Source organism: Protopterus annectens, chromosome 2.part0 (assembly GCF_019279795.1).
Source record: "Protopterus annectens isolate FY-2018-M chromosome 2.part0, PAN1.0, whole genome shotgun sequence".
Taxonomy (NCBI): domain Eukaryota; kingdom Metazoa; phylum Chordata; order Ceratodontiformes; family Protopteridae; genus Protopterus; species Protopterus annectens.
In genome coordinates, this window is record NC_056728.1 from 13737878 (window position 1) to 13758949 (window position 21072).

General features: G+C 37.1%; 1 protein-coding gene across 3 annotated transcripts in view; it reads right to left on the minus strand.

The window, feature by feature from the left end:
- Positions 1-21072, minus strand: part of LOC122792925 (signal-induced proliferation-associated 1-like protein 2) — a 2084855-nt gene that overhangs the window by 403257 nt on the left and 1660526 nt on the right. For all 3 annotated transcript variants that reach the window (XM_044060495.1, XM_044060496.1, XM_044060497.1), the window contains 2 exons: positions 19323-19544; positions 6496-6601 (listed from right to left, as the gene is read on the minus strand). In XM_044060495.1, the coding sequence (XP_043916430.1) occupies positions 6496-6601; positions 19323-19544 (328 nt within the window). The remainder of the gene's footprint in view (positions 1-6495; positions 6602-19322; positions 19545-21072) is intronic.

Genomic DNA, 21072 nt, shown 5'->3' on the forward strand with positions numbered 1-21072 from the left:
TAGGAAACTGTTACCAAATATGCTATGTTTCTGCACGATAGCTGGTACCTATAATTTTGAAGCACCAATACCTGTGTCCTTTTGTCACTCTGCAGCACTCAGTTTCATAGTACATAGCACTGTTGTTTATACTGCATCCTTTCCTGACTTTATTCATGACATCACATCTTGAGGTCAAGCATGCTGCTGCCCAGTACAGAACTGTCATAGCTGGTCACATCCCTGTCATCAACAGAGCATTGTGACAGCATCACCATTTGCTCGGTTTTAATTTATTCTGGTGGATAATCTGATCAGCACATGTATAACTATTTATCTATAAGTGTATCTTCACCACAGTGTACGTCAGAGCTTACTGGCACTAGTGCTGCACAGGTGCAGAGTGATTGTCAGCCAGAATTTCACAGACAGCAAGGCACAACAGTAGACATATAGTAGGCACTGTACATAAAGAGCTTAGTATGCCTTGCAGCCTGCAGTTTGACATGGCAGAGTGATAAGCTGGCATGAGCATCACCTCATTTATCAAAGTGACCTCAGTGACACCAGTGCTAAACTTAAAGTTTCACCCAGCCACGTGACCGAAGGAGGTGAATAAGTACTGCAATGCATACTCTATATATAGACGCTTGCCCTTTTGCTGAACTTCACAAGGTCACTTTGCAGTATATTAATAGACAGCAAACCAAACCATGGCCAACTCCACTTATGATTTGCTAAACTAATGAAAAATGCTAGTCAGGATTCATATTTATTATGTATTATAATATTATGATTATAAATATTTGCAGGGATGAGATTAAATGTGGGATTCTTTTTGTGGGCTTGAAGTTTTATTAGGATATTTTGATAGGAAACTTTATATCAACAAAGCATGCTGGGTGTGGCACATTAATTAGTAATCACTATCATCATGCTCTAAAATTTAAGCTGTCTGAATTAATAATAGACATAGGATGCCATACATCATGCTTGGACATATGCACACCTGACAATACAGTGAGATGGCATAGTCCAGCCAGGGGACTAAAGTCCAAAGGGATGGGATCTTTCTGATACAGGGATTAAAATTTATTAGCAGTTAAGGTGATGGGTTATTTAGGTAGTACAAGCTACCTTTACATGCTGGGGAAGCTACTGAACTTCCTAACAACAGTGTGAGAGCACTTCCAGCAACACCAATGCTATAGGAAACAATATAAACAATGTATGTTAATTTCAATAAATAAAAAAGTATGCCTGGCATTCAACAATTACAATTCCTTGAAAAAATACTTGACTGAGTAGCAGAAAGTTGAAAATGGTATCTACTGAGGTTCAGCTTTCAACACCTACAACTGATTGAACTATACCCTGTATCTCCTTTTCTAATATAAACAACTTGAACACTAGGGAAAGCATCCTGCAAAAAGAAGCTATTCTTCTGATGTAGAAAAATGAATAAAAGTATAGTCAAGAAGTCACTTTCACTGAAGTGTGAAACATTAAGCCCTGTGACCCCATGGTTTCTGGACAGCATGCATGGATTGACAACTAAGCTATAATCTGTGCATGGAAAGTTTACTTCTGTGACAATAGATAGAGTGTTAATTGTACAACATAGTGATGCTGTGTACTTTGTATGGCTTTCTCTAAAACTGGTCAATGCCTAGTCTGGCACTCATTTACAAAATCTAAACATATACATTATACCATACATTGTCACCATTTATACTTCATCATTGTCTTTGTTTTTTATTTTATTCACTACAAGCCATAACACGAATGGACAATAATCATTACCTTTAATTTGTTTTAATCACTGCTTTGCATATAACATATGGATTACAAAATGGTACTCTTATTGTGAGACACCATGTGTATGCATTTTGTGTTATGCAATGTATATACACAAATAAAATAAAACACTTTAGACTACAAAGAAAAAAAACTGTGCCCCCTCCCAAATTCGACACAAGTAAACAGTCTCATTTCATTTCCTTATGAAGTTGCACAGGTAAACATAAACAAACTTGTTCTGTTAAAATCTGAGTCTCCCCAAAATGGATGTAAGTAATGGTATAATCTTGGTACAGCACCCCAACTTCAATAATATCTTCTTTTTATTGAGTATAGGTTAAATAGCTTATATTTGTGAACTATTGTAAAATGAATGTATGTGCTGTACTTATGTGTTTTGTACCACATAGTTACTTTTGCGAACATGAGAAAACAAACTCTTACTCATCTAAATGTGAGGCATCACCATTCCATGAGGTCATTATGTCCGGTTCTTAGTAATAACTGTAAGCAAGCACTACCAGTTTAGGAGGTAAAATAAATTATAAAAATATTCAATAAAAACAGAAAATACTGGATAAAACAGTGCTTCAATAATAATGTCATTACCAAAAACTGGATATTTACCTTCAAAGGACACTCTTCATTTACACTTGGGAATCATAATTGTAAACTTTGCAATTGTACAGGCTCTTAGTACAGACAGTGATTTCCATGCTTCTGTGAAAATACTTCCAAATCCTGAGTTTGGACTAATTGAATATTTAACTATATAAACTGTATATGTATGATTTTATAATAACTAGAAAATTATGCCAAAGCCCAGACCCAGACCACTCATTTAACACAACTTATATTTCTTCTCATATTTCCCACTTATAATACTGTTAGCTTACTTTATCGAAGGCTATATAGCTAGAATCAGTTTGAATTTTGCATCTGTTTCTGTGTGTGTGTGTGTGTGTGTGTGTGTGTGTGTGTGTGTGTGTGTGTGTATTTGTACACACACATACACACACACACACACATATATATATATATATATATATATATATATATATATATATATATACATACAGCTATATATATATATATATATATATATATATATATATATATATATATACATTCAGCTATAGATATATATATATATATATATATATATATATACACATATATATATATATATATATATATATATATATATATATATATATACACATATATATGTTCATAGGTTCATAGGTAGGTACTAGGCTATTGGCCCTAGGGCCTATATAAGCCCAGCCAAACAGTACCCTGGCTTTTGCCACCCAAGAAAATTATTTTCCTGTGCCCCTGTCAAGCAGAGCCACAGAAGTGATTACCAGGGTGAATTTCCTATCTCCCATCCAATCATCAAGATTTTTCTTGAAGAGTGCTAATGAGGAGCTTTGTTTGATATAGATAGGTAGTTTGATCCAGAGTATGGGAAGTCTCTGAGATAAGAATCTATCCCTCCAGCATGTTCTGTTTATTGTCGTGACAAGGTTTAGGTCCCTAGAGCAGGTAGCTCGGAGGGATTGGGATTTCTTTATGTGGAGCATGTCCAACAGCTCTGGGTTTGACATAGCTTTGTATGTTAGGCAGAGATCGCCTCTGAGTAGGCGATATGTGACAGAGTAAAGCTGGAGTTTTTTGAGACGGTCTGCGTAGGGCATCTGTTTGAGACCAGTAATCCTCATTGTGGGGGTATTTCTGTGGCCTTTCCAGTTGTTGTAGATGTCTTGTGAGGTACATACCAAAAGGGGCGTTGTACTCTATAATGGGTCTAATGAGTGATGAGTAGAGGGAAACAATGACCTCTTTTTTCCTGGATGAGAAACCTTTTGTGATGAGGTGTGCCACACAGAAGGATTTCCTGACTACTGTGGTGATGTGATTATCAAAGGAGAGACTACTGTCCACCTGTGTCCCAAGGTCTCTTATCACACTTTTGGTGTTAAGTAGACTACTGCCTATGTGGTAGTTCATGGGTACAGAGTTTTTACCAAAAGGGATGACAATGCACTTTATGGCTTTGAGCTTGAGGCCATGGCTTTGACACCAGGCATCTGTCTCAGTGAGGCCCTTTTGTAGGATGTATACATCGTTAGGAGATTTGATTATGGCTGCTAGTTGGCAGTCATCTGCGAACTTTGTTAGCCAAAGACCTTCTGTGTTTGCCTATACTTCAGAGAAGTAGATACCAAACAGGAGAGGACCCTTTTGTAGAATGTCCACATCGTTAGGAGATTTGATTATGGCTCCTAGTTCACAGTCATCTGTGAACTTTGTTAGCCAAAGACCTTCTGTGTTTGCCTATACTTCAGAGAAGTAGATACCAAACAGGAGAGGACCTAGGACTGAACCCTGTGGTACTCCACTTGTCACTGGTCTGAAGTTGGATTTAGAGTCTGCTACTTTCACAGTGTGAGTTTGGTCAGTGAGCCACTTGGCAACCCATCTTGTGACATAGCGATTTATACCTAGTTTAGTGAGTTTGTCTGTAATTCCAGAGTGGGGGATGGTGTCGAAAGCCTTGAAGAGATCTAGATAGGCTGTGTGTACCACCTTACCCTCATCTACAGCTTTGGTGACTGCTTCAAAGAAGTCTATTAGGTTTAGGAGACATGATCTGCCTTTTACAAACCCAAACTTTATTTTGTTGAACGACGTATATGCGATGTGCAAAACGTCGGAAGTATGGCTGCAAAGAACCACAGTGCTGATTTACCATGTGTTTGAATGGCAAATAAGTGAATGCTTTTTTGACATTCAAGCACATGGATCAAATTTTAGAAATGGTTTTCCAGCAAACCATTCTCGACATTTGATCCTTCGATGTTGTCCGTATTTCGGCATTACGGATCACAGAAATGGCTGATCGCAGAAATGGTATTCAATCATTCAAAGGTAAACCATATATATATATATATATATATATATATATATATATATATATATATGTGAGTCTACTTCGTTTCGTTGAATCTCATTTCACTGAATTTCATTTCACCCCAACCACCTCGACCACTTTGCGGAAAACTTAAAATGCTGAAAGTTAATTTCACTGAATCTCATTTCCCTGAAATGAAGTTAGTATATATGGCATTGTGTAGAGTATTGTAAGGCAAGTAAAAGGTATATGCCCCTTTCTCCACTGTAGTGTGACCCTGTAGTTAGTATATATAGTTGGGGGGGTGTTGGGGGACAGCCCACCCCCCACTTAGTTTGAGTACATATTGTCTTCTGGAGAGAGTTAGTCATTGCTGTTGGAATGATGCTTGTCTATTGTTTAAAATGTATTGTTTTGAAGTTTTTGTAAAGTACAACATAAAACAAACAAGGTGGTGGGGGGTTATGCCACCTACACCCCCAATGCGGGGAGCTGTGGCACCTGGCCAACTATATATACTAACTCCAGGATCGCACTATAGTGGGGAAAACGGCATATACCTTTTACTTGCCTTACAGTACTCTACACAGTGCCATATATACTAACTGCAGTTCAGTGAAATGAGATTCAGTGAAAGTTTTCAGTAATTTGAGAAATTCAGTGAAATGAGATCCAATGAAACAAAGTAGACCCATATATATATATATATATATATATATATATATATATATATATATATATATATATATATACACACACACAGTAACACTAACACTAGGAAACTATAATGAAATCAGGGTAATTATACATAAAAGCATATGTTTTATTCACGGACCTATCTCATGAAAATGGAATTTTATTTTTTGAGAGCAGTAAATCCATATCCTTGGCTCTTAGGAATTGTCTAAGGCATACAATATGCAGTTTAGCACTGCATTATACAAATCTATTTATTTAAAGGCCAAAGACATTGGAACTGCTGAAATGACTTAGAAGGTATTAACAGTTAACATTCAACATAAACCCCGAGATGGGCACATATCAAGGCCTCTGAGCAGCAATACCATATGTGATGGTAAGAGTCCAAGTTTGCTGGGAAAGGTATCACAGTCAGAGTTAATTGCACCATTATAATAGTCACTGGTAAGTGCAGCACCTGCCACAGGAGAGGCACAAATTGCACAGAAGGAATCCTGCAGCTGGAGAAGATAAAACAGACTTTTCTGGTAACAACACAAAAAGGACAATGACTAAAGACGGATGGATGGCAGCATGCACACCTTGAAATACAGGGAGTAGAACACATTTTGGCAAGGATGTCTATCAGTTAGCAAACGTTTTTTTTCTGCAGTAAGAAATAACACAAAAGTGAACATTGATATGTAATACTGGGGATAGTCCAGATAAAATATGAATAATATTTTTGTCACTAAATAGCTACAAGCAGCTGGGAGAGTACTAGATGAATGAAAAAGTAACAAAAAGTTTTAATCTGCACCTAGGTTTCACTTAACATCTGAAGAGATGAACTTATGAAGCTTGCCAAACAAGGGAGGTGCAAAATTACGCATCAAATGCAGCAATGGATGACATCAGTCAAAATAATCATTTTTCAGTTTATGACTAATGGATGTTCTACTCCTTCCTGATCCTTAGTGATCCAATACTTAAGTTGTTCCATACTTTTAATCCAAACATTGTTACTACAAGGGTACAGTATGTCTGAATACATGTACAGAGACATGAGCTCAGTTTCATACTCCAACACTGTATTAATAAAGTCTTAATGATTTACTTACCAATTTCTCAGCAGTGAAACCTTGAATCCTATTGGGTTTGACCGTTGCAGTTAAGATCACATCTGGGGTTGAGTCTATTACAAGTGGTGAATTCTGACACTTTGATCTAAAGTAAGATCATTGACATATTAAAAAAAACAGTTTTCAAAGAAACATAAACATTCTAGCTTGGTATTTTTAAATGCATCCCTAGAATTAAACTGTGTATTTTAGCTAAACAGGAATATCGGGATTGTCAGTACCTGTTAAAAATACTTTCTTTATTGTTTAACAAACTTTAGGAAAGATAATTTAGAAGTAAACAAAGCTGTTACATTCCTAATACCTTAATATATATATATATATATATATATATATATATATATATATATATATGTATATATATATAATATATATATATATATATATATATATTTGCATATAAATATGCTGTGTTTTATAAAAAGAAACATTTTGTCTACTATGTCTGTTTCTGACTTTTGACCAGGTTACCCACCATGTGTGACATTCTTACACATTATTATCAGTATTATTAGTAACATCTCACTTCTTCCTAAAATGTAAAACCCAAATTTAGTACATAACAGAAACCTACTTATTTATTTTACATTTGTTTACAGGGATAGTCTTTCTGGGTGTAAGCCCATTTTCAGCAGATGCCCGGACAGAAAAGCTCCAGAGGTATACATAACACATACATATACATTTATACCACAAGTACATGAAAAATACATTTACATAGCATGTATCACTAGAACAAAAATATATACTAACAATGTTGCAAGCCCAGTTTACAGAGTATACTATTTTTTTTTATTTATGTAGCAGGTGTTATGCAGGTAGTTAGATTCTTACAACAGAGTGAGACCATCTGGTAATATTTACAAAACAAATTTCATAGATGGATAATTCTGAGGATGTTAGATACTGCTGATAGGTTTAGCTCTGTTAGTTTTATCAGTGTAGATGAGAAAGAGGAGAAACAGAAGATTTGATGTGGGGATATGGGTTAAGTTAGCTATGTTACTTCTATTGTTGTAGTTGAGAGAGGGATGAAGAGAAGATTTAGTAGCTTGGTATAATGGTAGGGGTTCCCTGTTGGTGAATGTTTCCATAAGAAAATCATGCCGGGCGGGCTGGGTGCCATTAGCCTGGGCTAGTGCAGGAGCAGGTCCACTTGCTTTACAGGTGGCCTTTTAGCTGTTTTTTTTAATTGGGTTGGGTTTGTAATGCTTAGAATATGTTGGGGAATTGTGTTCCAGGTTTTGGAAATAGAGTGGGAGTAGAGGGTGCCCCAAGCTTTGTTGTTTGTAGGGGTGTTTTTGTGTGGATCGGAGCTGCTAAGTGTTGGTGTATGGTTGGTGTATTTGCTGTAAGGCTGGGGTTCTGTCTGTTTAGGAGTGACAAAGAGATGGATATAGGTTAAATGTTGGGGGAGCTCTAACCATTTTAATTGTTGTAGTGAGGTGCAGTGGTGGGATCTGTGGGGGAGTTTGTGGTAAACTTAGCTATTTTGTGGTAGTAGGATACAAATTTGGCAAAGTTGGTTTTGCTAAGGTTGGTGAGGATGGGAGAAGTGTAGAGCAGAGTGGATAGGAGGTGAGTTCTGGCTGTCTAATCTGCACTGGTTAGTAAGGAATGGTTTAATGTGGTAGAGACAGCCTAGTTTGATGTGTGTTTACGCAGCTGAACAATTCAAAGAATGTGAGAAACAAGTTTAAAGAAGAGCAATGTTTGACATTTGCCCTTCTGCATTTGCTGTCTTTTTTTCAGTGTGTCAGCATTTGGCATTATGAGTGCTGACATATCAATAGGGAGCCACACAAAACATCTAAATACATGCAGTCAGTACTTTTCAGTTTCAAGCAAACAGCCACATACAAAAACAAGGAATTGAAGAAAATAAACGCCAGGAACCAAAATGCAAAGAACAAGGCAGGAAACCACTGGATAAACACTTTATATAAGTAAAGCTTTCGGATACAATCCTTTCTCAATACAAAACAATGCATAGAACCAGCTCTTTATATATAGGTCCAAATATATCACATGACATGCAGCCAAAATCACATGATATGTCATCCAAATCACAAAAACATTTTAAAGAAACATTTTAAAAAAACTTTTTTCAAAAACTTAATACAAAAAACTTAAAAATACTTTAATAAAACTTTAAAAATATATATATTTAGATAAAACTTCAGGCTAAGAGAGATTAGCTCTACTTAATTTAACTAAAATAGGTTTGAGACTGACTTGACTATTCAAGCCTGGTTTTGAATCACTCATAAGTCTCAAAATCCATTCATATTCTTAAATTTCTAAGTGATTATTTAGGTCCCCTCCCCTAGGTGTAGGTGTAACCTGGTCAATAATTCTAAACCTAAAAAAATGCTGCTGACCAAATTCCTCTATATGTTTGAATAGTGCATTCCTGTCATAGCATCTCCTAATTTCTGACTTATGTTCAGTCATCCTGTCCTTAAGCCTGCGGGTAGTTTTGCCTACATAGAAAGCATTACATGCCTGGCAGGTAGCCAAGTAAACCACATGGGTAGTAATACATGTACCTGCTACTCTAAAACTAAATGTCCTACCATTGATAGGATGCACAAACGTATCATTTTCTGTACTACAAATGTCATCACAACAAGAACAGTTGTGACATTTGTGAGTACCATATTTCACTATAGTAGATACAGGTGTAGTCCTCTCAAAGTCCTTGTAGCATAGTGAACTCTTAAGGGTCCTCATATTCTTATAAGAGAAATTGGGTTTAGGTCCCAATAAACTTCTTAGTTCATCTGATGCCATCAAGATGACCCAATTATCAGATATAATTTTTCTAACAGCGGGTGTCCTTAAATTATATGTAGTTACATATCTAATAGGTGCTACAGATGTTTGTTTGCACCTAGAGTCAATACTAACAACATCCTCATACAAAACTGGTTTAAATAAAGTCCACCTATCTTCCCTAATCTTAATGACCTGTTCATAAAGTAGAGATCTATCATACCCACTAAGCAAGAAATCATTAACCATCTCATTTAATTGTACTTCAAAGCAGTCATCATCGGTATTAAGCCTAGTGAGTCTGCAAAATTGAGATTTAACAGTACTTCTAAATATATGAGGTGCATGCATGCTTGTGGCATAAGTGTATCTACCTGAACAAACTTCTTTCCTAAAGATACTAGTTTGTAGTGTATCTCCAGCAAGATCTAACTTCAAATCCAAAAATGTAATAGAAGTTTCAGATACTGTCATCTTAAACTTTAGAAAAGTAGATGCAGAGTTTAGATATTCCAGAAATTTTTCAAGATCCTCATGGTTACCTTTCCAAAGTAGGAGGCAGTCATCTACAAAGCGTTGAAAAAATGTGATATTACTTTTAAATGGGTACCCATCACCAAACAAATGCATTCTTTCCCACTGATAAAGTATCAGGTTGGCATAAGTATTGGCTACAGAGGTACCCATAGCCACCCCTGTAAGTTGTAAATATGTGGAGCCATTAGGAAGGAAGACGTTGTTCTTCAATGTAACATCCATAAGGCTGCAGATAATTTCAACTTTGTTGGGATTATCACATGTGTGTGTCCACAACAATTCTCTTAAAAGCTCCAGGCCTATATCATTAGGAATAACGGTGAAGAGTGATACAATGTCCAAAGAAACTAAAAGATACTTATTGTTAACTAAAGAAGCTTTTTCTTTATCCATCCATCCCCTTAATTTCTGTAATAAATCAAAGCTATCTTTAATGATAGAATCACATTTAGCCAGGTATGGAAGCAGTTGCCCATGTAAATAAATCGAGATGGGTTCTGTAACCCAACCCGCACCAGAGACAATAGGTCTCATAGGTGGATCTAGCTTAGATTTATGAATTTTGGGGAGACCATAGAGATGTGGTATAACTGGACAAGTAACAGTGAGATAATTAAATAACTCAAGATCAATATCACCACTCAATTGCAAATCATACACAACCATGTTTACATATGCAACACTTTTTTTCACATCCAAACTGGTAATGCATTTAAAAGCTTTAGTGTCTTGTAGTAACTTAAACATAGAATCCATATAAACAACTCAGTTCATAAGAACCACAGCACCTCCTTTATCAGCCTGTTTTATAATTATATCTTTACAGGACTGTAAGCTCTTCAAAGCCTTAAATTCACCATAATTTAAATTAAATCTTTTTTTCTTTCTGGTAGATGGATTAAATAACTGCCTGATATGAATTTCACAAATATCATGAAATGCTTTAACCACTGGAGTACTGGTGGGTACAAAGCGTACACGTCGTTTGCTTACCCCCCAGTAGCTTCAGAACCACCAAATAGCAGTTTTAAATTTAAAAGTCTGGAGAAGATTTTTAAATCAGTTAATGCTGATACTAAATTTTCTTCACAGCAAGGGATGAAATTCAGGCCCTTTGAAAACAATGAATAATGAGTGTCATCTAACTCTATCGCTGATAGATTCAACGTGCCTTGGATAACTTGCGGCTCTGTTTCCCCAGTCCTAAAGGGCTCTCACTTTTTCTTTTATTAGACATACCTGACTGCAGCACCAGGGAACCTCTGTGCTGCAATATACGTTCCTTAACTGTCTCTGGGCGCTCTAACTGGAAGCGCTTGTTAGAAAAGTTCGTAAAGTTAAGTGTTGACTGATGTGTTTTCTTCATAGACGCATTCTGAACGCCATCAATCGATTGCGACGTAGCACTTCTTCCCTCAGTACTGGTTTCCATATTTACTTGACGTAACGACGTCTGGACCAAACTATTAGCTTCCAGGGACAGGGGGCGTTCTTCTACAAGTGAGACAGACGAGCCAGCTGCATTAGGTGCAATTTGATGAAAATCATCTAGAGTATCAAGGGTATTTTTATTCAGTGTCTTAGGTTGGACATTAGTTTTAATAACAACGTTCTCCTTAGGCCAAGAGAAGATATTACCCTTATTAAAATCGTTTATATCGCGCCACAGCTTTCTCTTCTTGGTCGCTTCCATCCTTCCATCAAGTGTGTGTATTCTTTCCATCATACGCTGATAGTCATCCGACATGGCAGTAAACACAGGCATGTTAAGTAGAGTACTTTCAAGGGTAAAAATCTCCTTTTTAAGGTCCTCTTTGACTTTGGTGAAAAAGTCATTCATCAAACACATATAATCAATACTGAGTTTGATATTCAGCTGCTGCCATCTCTTTAACAAATCAGGGTAAGCGTTCCCATACGAGGGCATTTTTGAAATTCTGAGCCCCCTGGGAACAATACCCTTGTCGATGTATGCTAAAAAGCTAAAGCGCTGCCACTGCAGACGCTTAAAAGTATGTAATTTTCTTTCTAGCATTTGCAAAGTCTTAGTATATTCCACAGTACCTTCTGTATTTGAGGTTGTAGAGTCCATATTTGCAGAATTAAAGGGCTCAATATAGCCCAATAAGGGATTCTTCTCTATGTTAATAAGAGACTTAAGAGAGCTTGTTGGAACTGCCATGATAGCTAGTAGGCTGCAAAGTAGACCTTAACACAGTCTCCCAAAGGCAGGACAAGGAATTGAAGAAAATAAACACCAGGAACCAAAATGCAAAGAACAAGGCAGGAAACCACTGGATAAACACTTTATATAAGTAAAGCTTTCGGATACAATCCTTTCTCAATACAAAACAATGCATAGAACCAGCTCTTTATATATAGGTCCAAATATATCACATGACATGCAGCCAAAATCACATGATATGTCATCCAAATCACAAAAACATTTTAAAGAAACATTTTAAAAAAACTTTTTTAAAAAACTTAATACAAAAAACTTAAAAATACTTTAATAAAACTTTAAAAAATATATATTTAGATAAAACTTCAGGCTAAGAGAGATTAGCTCTACTTAATTTAACTAAAATAGGTTTGAGACTGACTTGGCTATTCAAGCCTGGTTTTGAATCACTCATAAGTCTCAAAATCCATTCATATTCTTAAATTTCTAAGTGATTATTTAGGTCCCCTCCCCTAGGTGTAGGTGTAACCTGGTCAATAATTCTAAACCTAAAAAAATGCTGCTGACCAAATTCCTCTATATGTTTGAATAGTGCATTCCTGTCATAGCATCTCCTAATTTCTGACTTATGTTCAGTCATCCTGTCCTTAAGCCTGCGGGTAGTTTTGCCTACATAGAAAGCATTACATGCCTGGCAGGTAGCCAAGTAAACCACATGGGTAGTAATACATGTACCTGCTACTCTAAAACTAAATGTCCTACCATTGATAGGATGCACAAACGTATCATTTTCTGTACTACAAATGTCATCACAACAAGAACAGTTGTGACATTTGTGAGTACCATATTTCACTATAGTAGATACAGGTGTAGTCCTCTCAAAGTCCTTGTAGCATAGTGAACTCTTAAGGGTCCTCATATTCTTATAAGAGAAATTGGGTTTAGGTCCCAATAAACTTCTTAGTTCATCTGATGCCATCAAGATGACCCAATTATCAGATATAATTTTACTAACAGCGGGTGTCCTTAAATTATATGTAGTTACATATCTAATAGGTGCTACAGATGTTTGTTTGCACCTAGAGTCAATACTAACAACATCCTCATACAAAACTGGTTTAAATAAAGTCCGCCTATCTTCCCTAATCTTAATGACCTGTTCATAAAGTAGAGATCTATCATACCCACTAAGCAAGAAATCATTAACCATCTCATTTAATTGTACTTCAAAGCAGTCATCATCGGTATTAAGCCTACTGAGTCTGCAGAATTGAGATTTAACAGTACTTCTAAATATGTGAGGTGCATGCATGCTTGTGGCATAAGTGTATCTACCTGAACAAACTTCTTTCCTAAAGATACTAGTTTGTAGTGTATCTCCAGCAAGATCTAACTTCAAATCCAAAAATGTAATAGAAGTTTCAGATACTGTCATCTTAAACTTTAGAAAAGTAGATGCAGAGTTTAGATATTCCAGAAATTTTTCAAGATCCTCATGGCTACCTTTCCAAAGTAGGAGGCAGTCATCTACAAAGCGTTGAAAAAATGTGATATTACTTTTAAATGGGTTCCCATCACCAAACAAATGCGTTCTTTCCCACTGATAAAGTATCAGGTTGGCATAAGTATTGGCTACAGAGGTACCCATAGCCACCCCTGTAAGTTGTAAATATGTGGAGCCATTAAAAAGAAAGACGTTGTTTTTCAATGTAACATCCATAAGGCTGCAGATAATTTCAACTTTGTTGGGATTATCACATGTGTGTGTCCACAACAATTCTCTTAAAAGTTCCAGGCCTATATCATTAGGAATAACGGTGAAGAGTGATACAATGTCCAAAGAAACTAAAAGATACTTATTGTTAACTAAAGAAGCTTTTTCTTTATCCATCCATCCCCTTAATTTCTGTAATAAATCAAAGCTATCTTTAATGATAGAATCACATTTAGCCAGGTATGGAAGCAGTTGCCCATGTAAATAAATTGAGATGGGTTCTGTAACCCAACCCGCACCAGAGACAATAGGTCTCATAGGTGGATCTAGCTTAGATTTATGAATTTTGGGGAGACCATAGAGATGTGGTATAACTGGACAAGTAACAGTGAGATAATTAAATAACTCAAGATCTATATCACCACTCAATTGCAAATCATACACAACCATGTTTACATATGCAACACTTTTTTCACATCCAAACTGGTAATGCATTTAAAAGCTTTAGTGTCTTGTAGTAACTTAAACATAGAATCCATATAATCAACTCGGTTCATAAGAACCACAGCACCTCCTTTATCAGCCTGTTTTATAATTATATCTTTACAGGACTGTAAGCTCTTCAAAGCCTTAAATTCACCATAATTTAAATTAAATCTTTTTTTCTTTCTGGTAGATGGATTAAATAACTGCCTGATATGAATTTCACAAATATCATGAAATGCTTTAACCACTGGAGTACTGGTGGGTACAAATGTACTACGTCGTTTGTTACCCCCCCCCCCCCCCCAGTAGCTTCAGAACCACCAAATAGCAGTTTTAAATTTAAAAGTCTGGAGAAGATTTTTAAATCAGTTAATGCTGATACTAAATTTTCTTCACAGCAAGGGATGAAATTCAGGCCCTTTGAAAACAATGAATAATGAGTGTCATCTAACTCTATCGCTGATAGATTCAACGTGCCTCGGATAACTTGCGGCTCTGTTTCCCCAGTCCTAAAGGGCTCTCACTTTTTCTTTTATTAGACATACCTGACTGCAGCACCGGGGAACCTCTGTGCTGCAATATACGTTCCTTAACTGTCTCTGGGCGCTCTACAAAACCATATGCATTTTGCCGCTGTGTGTGTGTTTGTGTGTGTGTGTGTGTGTGTGTGTGTGTGTGTGTGTGTGTGTGTGTGTGTGTGTGTGTGTGTGTGTGTGTGTCTGTGGAGGGGGTTAATAGTCTCTATCCCTTTTACATTATTATCTTACTTTGAGGTGACAGCAGTTCTGAGAAATAAGAGCCACTTAAATACAAGGTAAAACTGTTTTTCAGGATGCTGTTATCCCAAAGAATGCAAAAACATACAAAACTGTGGAATAAAAACACATTGTTCCAATATGAATCAAAGAAGCAGTAATAACCCATAACAACTACAAACAATGAAGCTGAGGCAATTGTGACGCCATCAGTATAGGATTAAACAACTGATTGACAATGATGAATAACTTGGTGCAAATTTATTACACATATGTAGTATATTTAAAGTTATTCCCTGTGACTAGTAAGGTCATTATAAGCTAATATTAAGAGACATTATATCTGAGAGTAAACAATCAACATTTTTTTCATTTTAGTGTACAATGTCAAGAATTCGGTTTGTTAATGCAGTCTTACACATCTCCATGTTTTAGTGATTCTCATTTATGAAATTCAAGATTTGAAGTGATAATTTATGTTTATAATACATTAGGTTACACTATCAGCCTTTTAAATGCAAGCATCAACTGCATGCTCTGAATGAATGGCATTATTTTACAAAATATATTTTAATGTTCTAATCAAAATATGTCCAAGATAATCAAGAACTGAATGAATAAAACTTCAGAATGGAATCATTCCTTTAGCAGTGAGCCAAGGAGGAAAATTACTCAGTTTGTTTGTCTGTGTTATTTGTGTACATTGTTTCATAGATGGCAATAGTACCTTAACTATCTATTCAGAAAAGGAGGGATACCGGTCACTGGACATGGAGAAGACAGGTACTTAGAGGGACTGAGTATAGGCATAGCTCTCAACAGTCCAGATTTATGCTCCTCATAAATATTTGTGTTTTTCTGGCAAATCATTGAGGACTGAAGTAACTAAGTAATACTAAATAACAACATACATTTCAGTTTCAGACTTCATTTCCTTCAGAACATACATAATAATTCAAACCTGTTATTCTAGCAATGTTCTAAGCTTATAGGAGCAATATTTAAAATCTATAACTACTTTTGGGCCTTTGTCCCTCCATTCGTTCTGTCTTTGTCCAGATATTTTGTGCTGAGAGGTTGACAGGTATGAGTATAGGTCTAGGTGTGACTTGCCTGAAGAATATTGCAGGAGCATTTTTGCTGGTTTTAAGAAGATGGAGATTTTCCAGAAGATGAGACAGAACTACAGGGACCCATACTTTCTGGAATGAATATGGAGCTATATGAGAATCACATTCAGTTTGTGGTTGTTTTTAGAGTGACCATCATCACCAGACAAAATCAGGGAAGGTAAAAGGAGTCCCCTTAGACATTTGTGGCTAAGACCTTCTCTAGTGGGTATTTCCAGTATTAGGATGAGGAAGAAAAAAGTACTCCAACTGGTGTTAGTGGGGGAGGCAAATAGGTTGTTAGCAAGCCTTCCAGTGCTGAAAAATGTTCCTTGCTGGTAGGATACTGAGTGCAGGGTCATGTAGAAGTAGCAGTCATGTGTTTAATTTGACCGCCAGATTTGAGCTTCTCAAGGATGTGGTTTGTGACCAGAAAGTAGTTGATCACCACAGCCCATTTCCAAACATTCATACTACCTCATGGGGCTTAAGAGCACCCCCTTATCTGTTGATGTACTAGACCACTACCATATATTTTTCATTCCATCTCAGGACCTTATCCATTGGGTCCATAGCCATACCCAACTGGCACATCTGTGCCAGATGAATAGGAACCTGACATTCATTGGCTAGGTGACAGCAATATGGCCCACTTATTCCTAACTGAGAATGCAATAGGCCCTCCAATTCTTCATGAGTATCAGGTGGGGGCAGCCTAGACTCTCCCTTGGAGTGGCCCACCCCCCTTAATGGCTACTCTGTGTCAGTTGTTACTGCCTCACAAGGGGAAGCATGCCTCTGTGGGTCAATTTTCCTTCAGCAGCCTGATGGGAATGCAACTTACCCAGAGCTTCACTAGGTAAACAGCCAGTGCTCTCAGTAGGTGCCACCAGTGTGACAAGCCAGAACTGCTTCCATCTGCCCTCATGCTGGGTTAGCCATTAGAGGCCACTCAGTCTGACCCTCCTCAACCATCTTTTATAGGCTCCTAAGCCACTAACCAGACCTGGGCCACCTGTGCATAGTCAGGGTTTTATCCCTCTACACTGCCATGTTGTCAAAACATCTGGTAATAAGGACTTGAGTCTTGGAAGGATTGCAGCATCGGAAGAACTGTTGCTATTTCTTGCACGCTGATGTGAAGAGGTAGCTCATTTGATGTCCAGATATCCTCAACCATCTGCCCATTGTAATACCCTCTCCCCTAGCTCTAGGGCTGATGCATCAGTGGTGACAACAGCCTGTGGCATGAGCAACTGAACAAGATAGTCAAGATTCATCTACTATTGCAAGTAGCTCCATCAACTTTTGGAGACGTTTTGAAAAATGAATGCATTGTCATCTGAGTATCATTACTTTAAATGTAAACATTGTTTGGTGCCATTTTTTCCCATATCATGTCTATATACTTATATATCTATATCTATGTACCGCTATCTATATCTATCTATCTAGAGATATATGGCTCTACTTTGTTTTATTGATTCTCATTTCATTGAATTTCATTTCACCCCAACCACTTCGCTGAAAACTCAAATTACTGAAAACTCATTTCACTGAGTCTCATTTCACTGAACTGCAGTTAGTATATATGGCACTGTGTAGAGTACTGTAAGGCAACTAAAAGGTATATGCCCTTTTTCCCACTGTAGTGTGATGCTGGAGTTAGTATATATAGTTGGGGTGGGGGGCACAGCCCCCCACATTGGGTGGTGTGGGGGGAATAGCCCCCCACTTAGTTTGAGTGCATATTGTCTTCTGGAGAGAGTTAGTCATTGATGTTGTAACTATGCATGTCTATTGTTTAAAATGGATTGTTTTGAAGTTTTTGGTAAAATCCAATATAAAACAAACAAGATGGGGACTAAGCCCCCCCACACCACCCAATGTGGGGGGCTGTGCCCCCACCCCCCTAACTATATATACTAACTCCAGGATCGCACTATAGTGGGGAAAAGGGCATATACCTTTTGCTTGCCTTACAGTACTCTACACAGTGCCATATATACTAACTGCAGTTCAGTGACATGAGATTCAGTGAAATGAGTTTTCAGTAATTTGTGTTTTCAGCAATGTGGTCAGGACGAAATGAGATTCAGTGAAATGAGTTTTCAGTAATTTGTGTTTTCAGCGATGTGGTTGGGGTGAAATGGAATGAGATTCAATGAAACAACGTAGACACAGATAGATAGATAGAGATAGATAAATATATGCATGAGGTTTCTTTGAATTTCTTTAATGTCACAAAATTGCTGATTGCTAATACTTAGCTGTGGTTTTGCCTGTAGTTAATCAAGATGGTGTAAGTTAAGGAGTAGCACTTCACCCCCAGTATGCTAATTTTCATGCAGATTGTACCATTTGCAGAATGCTCTGAAGTTCATTTTCTAAATACCTACATCACACTCATAGCCAGAGCACCTAATTTCAGCACTCTAACAACAGGGAATTAAACATTTATTGCTGGCTGCATTTCAAATGCAAAAGAACATTGCATGGCTCCACACTATCCTTCTAGAGGCTAGTGTTAGTTGCCCAGATTCCTCGGTATGTTATAATCAAAACATGCAAAACTGGATGTTAAGAAATTACTACCGTCTTTAATTTACAGCTACAGTACATTTGTATACTTGCATCACAAAACTTACTAGATTAGAAGTGCTTCTACAAAATAGTTATTTACTCCATAAAAGTAAAATGTAACCCGCGATGGTGCAATGGTAGCGTTGTCATCTCACAGCAAGAGATTCTCCCATTCGATTCTTGGCTGGAGCGCCTTCTGTGTGGAATCTGCATGTCCTCCCTGTGGTCGAGTAGCATTTGAAAGACATGCGTGAACGGGCATGCCTTCATTGAACGTTGGGCATTGAGCTGGCACCTCGGCACCGTAAAATTCTACTGCCAATCATTAGCGGACCAGAGTTCCGCTGTGGCGACCCCTAACCAGGAAAAGCTGAAAGAAAAACAACAACTCCATAAAAGTAAAATAATCCCTTTCCTCTGCAGTTAATAGTAACGGCAGTATAAAGATATGGAGGAATATGCTTTGCCTAATGTAAGTGTACATGCATGTTGGTGATGAGAAGGTTTCTGAAAAGAGTAAAAGATGCTTTTTTTTAAGGAATTAAAGAATCATTCTGCAGATAACAGTCAATACATGATTTGTAGTTAGCTAAATAAACTGGAAAAAGCAGACACTAAAGTCTTTCAACCATTGATTTGCATAGGCACTGGAGAGAATGCCTTACCTCTCAGATACTTTATCAGAGTAACTACGGAGAAATTCTGTCCTCTCCTCAGGTAAAGAGTGCTTTGGAGGTTCCTGTAGGGAAACCGCTCTTAGAAGCTGGAGAAGTTGAGGCTTCATCAAGGTCTCATCCGCATGGTTCTGATTCTTGGGTTCTACCACAGTGATTTCACTCTTTGGGTACTTTTCTTGTATCGACTTCAAGTACAACTCTGAAAAACTCCTGAGTAAAATATATTGTATTAATAAACTAACTATTTCACACAAAGGATCACATTGCTAAAATGTTTTTTTCTCATTTAATTATTGTTCTACTGATTTTTAAAATGGCTGAGATTTTCAATTAGATAGTTACCAAGAAAAAATGCAACATCAAATTTACTAAGTGTTAGATAAACTGACATTCAAAAGAACAGTATATTTATGATTTAATTTATTGAAGGCATTTTTTTTCACTTTGATACATTCTCATTTCTGATTATTTGAGTATGCAGTATATAAGTTCTCCTCAACCCTAAAGAGTGCTCTATTTTTGTACTAAAAAGTAAACACCACTGGAATGACTTGGAGTAAAAATAATTTCTTGATCAGAGAAAAGTGACATCAAGACTGCTCAGAAAGTTGTCCCCAGTGATGAGATCTTCCAAGAGATAAACTCTAGGGCTGTTGGTATAATATCAGTGTGTTTGTTAAGGCAAAGTCTTGATGATGTGGGCATGACACATGACATGAGCAATCACTTGTCAGTCATGGTTCACCGACAAGAGGCCGTACAAAACCAATGTTGCCATCTATAGTGTAGTCTGAAATAACCAGCTGAGAGCAATCTTTATCTTACTAGATCACATGAATTTACAACTACAGAGTAGCCCTCTGTATGTAACAAGATCACATGAATTTACAGCTACAGAATAGCCCTCTGTATGTTACTAGATCACATGAATTTACAGCTACATAGTAGTCCTCTATATGTCACTAGATCACATGAATTTACAGCTACAGAACAGCCCTCTGTATGTTACTAGATCACATGAATTTACAGCTACGGAGTAGACCTCTGTATGTAACTAGATCACATGAATTTAAAACTCCAGAGTAGCCCTCTGTATGCAAGTAGATCACATGAATTTACGACTACAGAGTAGCCCTCTGTATGTAACTAGATGACATGAATTTACAGCTACAGAACAGCTCCTCTGTATGTTACTAGATCACATGAATTTACAGCTACAGAGTAGCCCTCTGTATGCAACTAGATCACATGAATTTACAACTACAATGTAGCCCTCTGTATGTTACTAGATCACATGAATTTACAGCTACAGAGTAGCCCTCTGTATGTAACTAGATCACATGAATGTAAAACTCCAGAGTAGCCCTCTGTATGCAACTAGATCACATGAATTTACGACTACAATATAGCCCTCTGTATGTTACTAGATCACATGAATTTAAAGCTGCAGAGTAGTAGAGTATGTTACTAGAACAAATTCCTGGCCTTCCCATGGCATTTTTTGTCGTACTGCCAGGCTGAACTGAAGCTCAGTTTAAAAAATGAATCACCCTTTTTAAACTGAAAGTAACAAGTATGCATAAATGTAGTTTGGAATCATGCTATAGGAAACCACAGCATAACATGTACAGTGAATGTGGGGGAAAGATATGAATCGCACATTTTGTAGTGAGAGTCAGTAAATATATGCTTTTGTTGAGCTGTAAACTGGAATGTTAAGCAGTGCATTATATGCTAC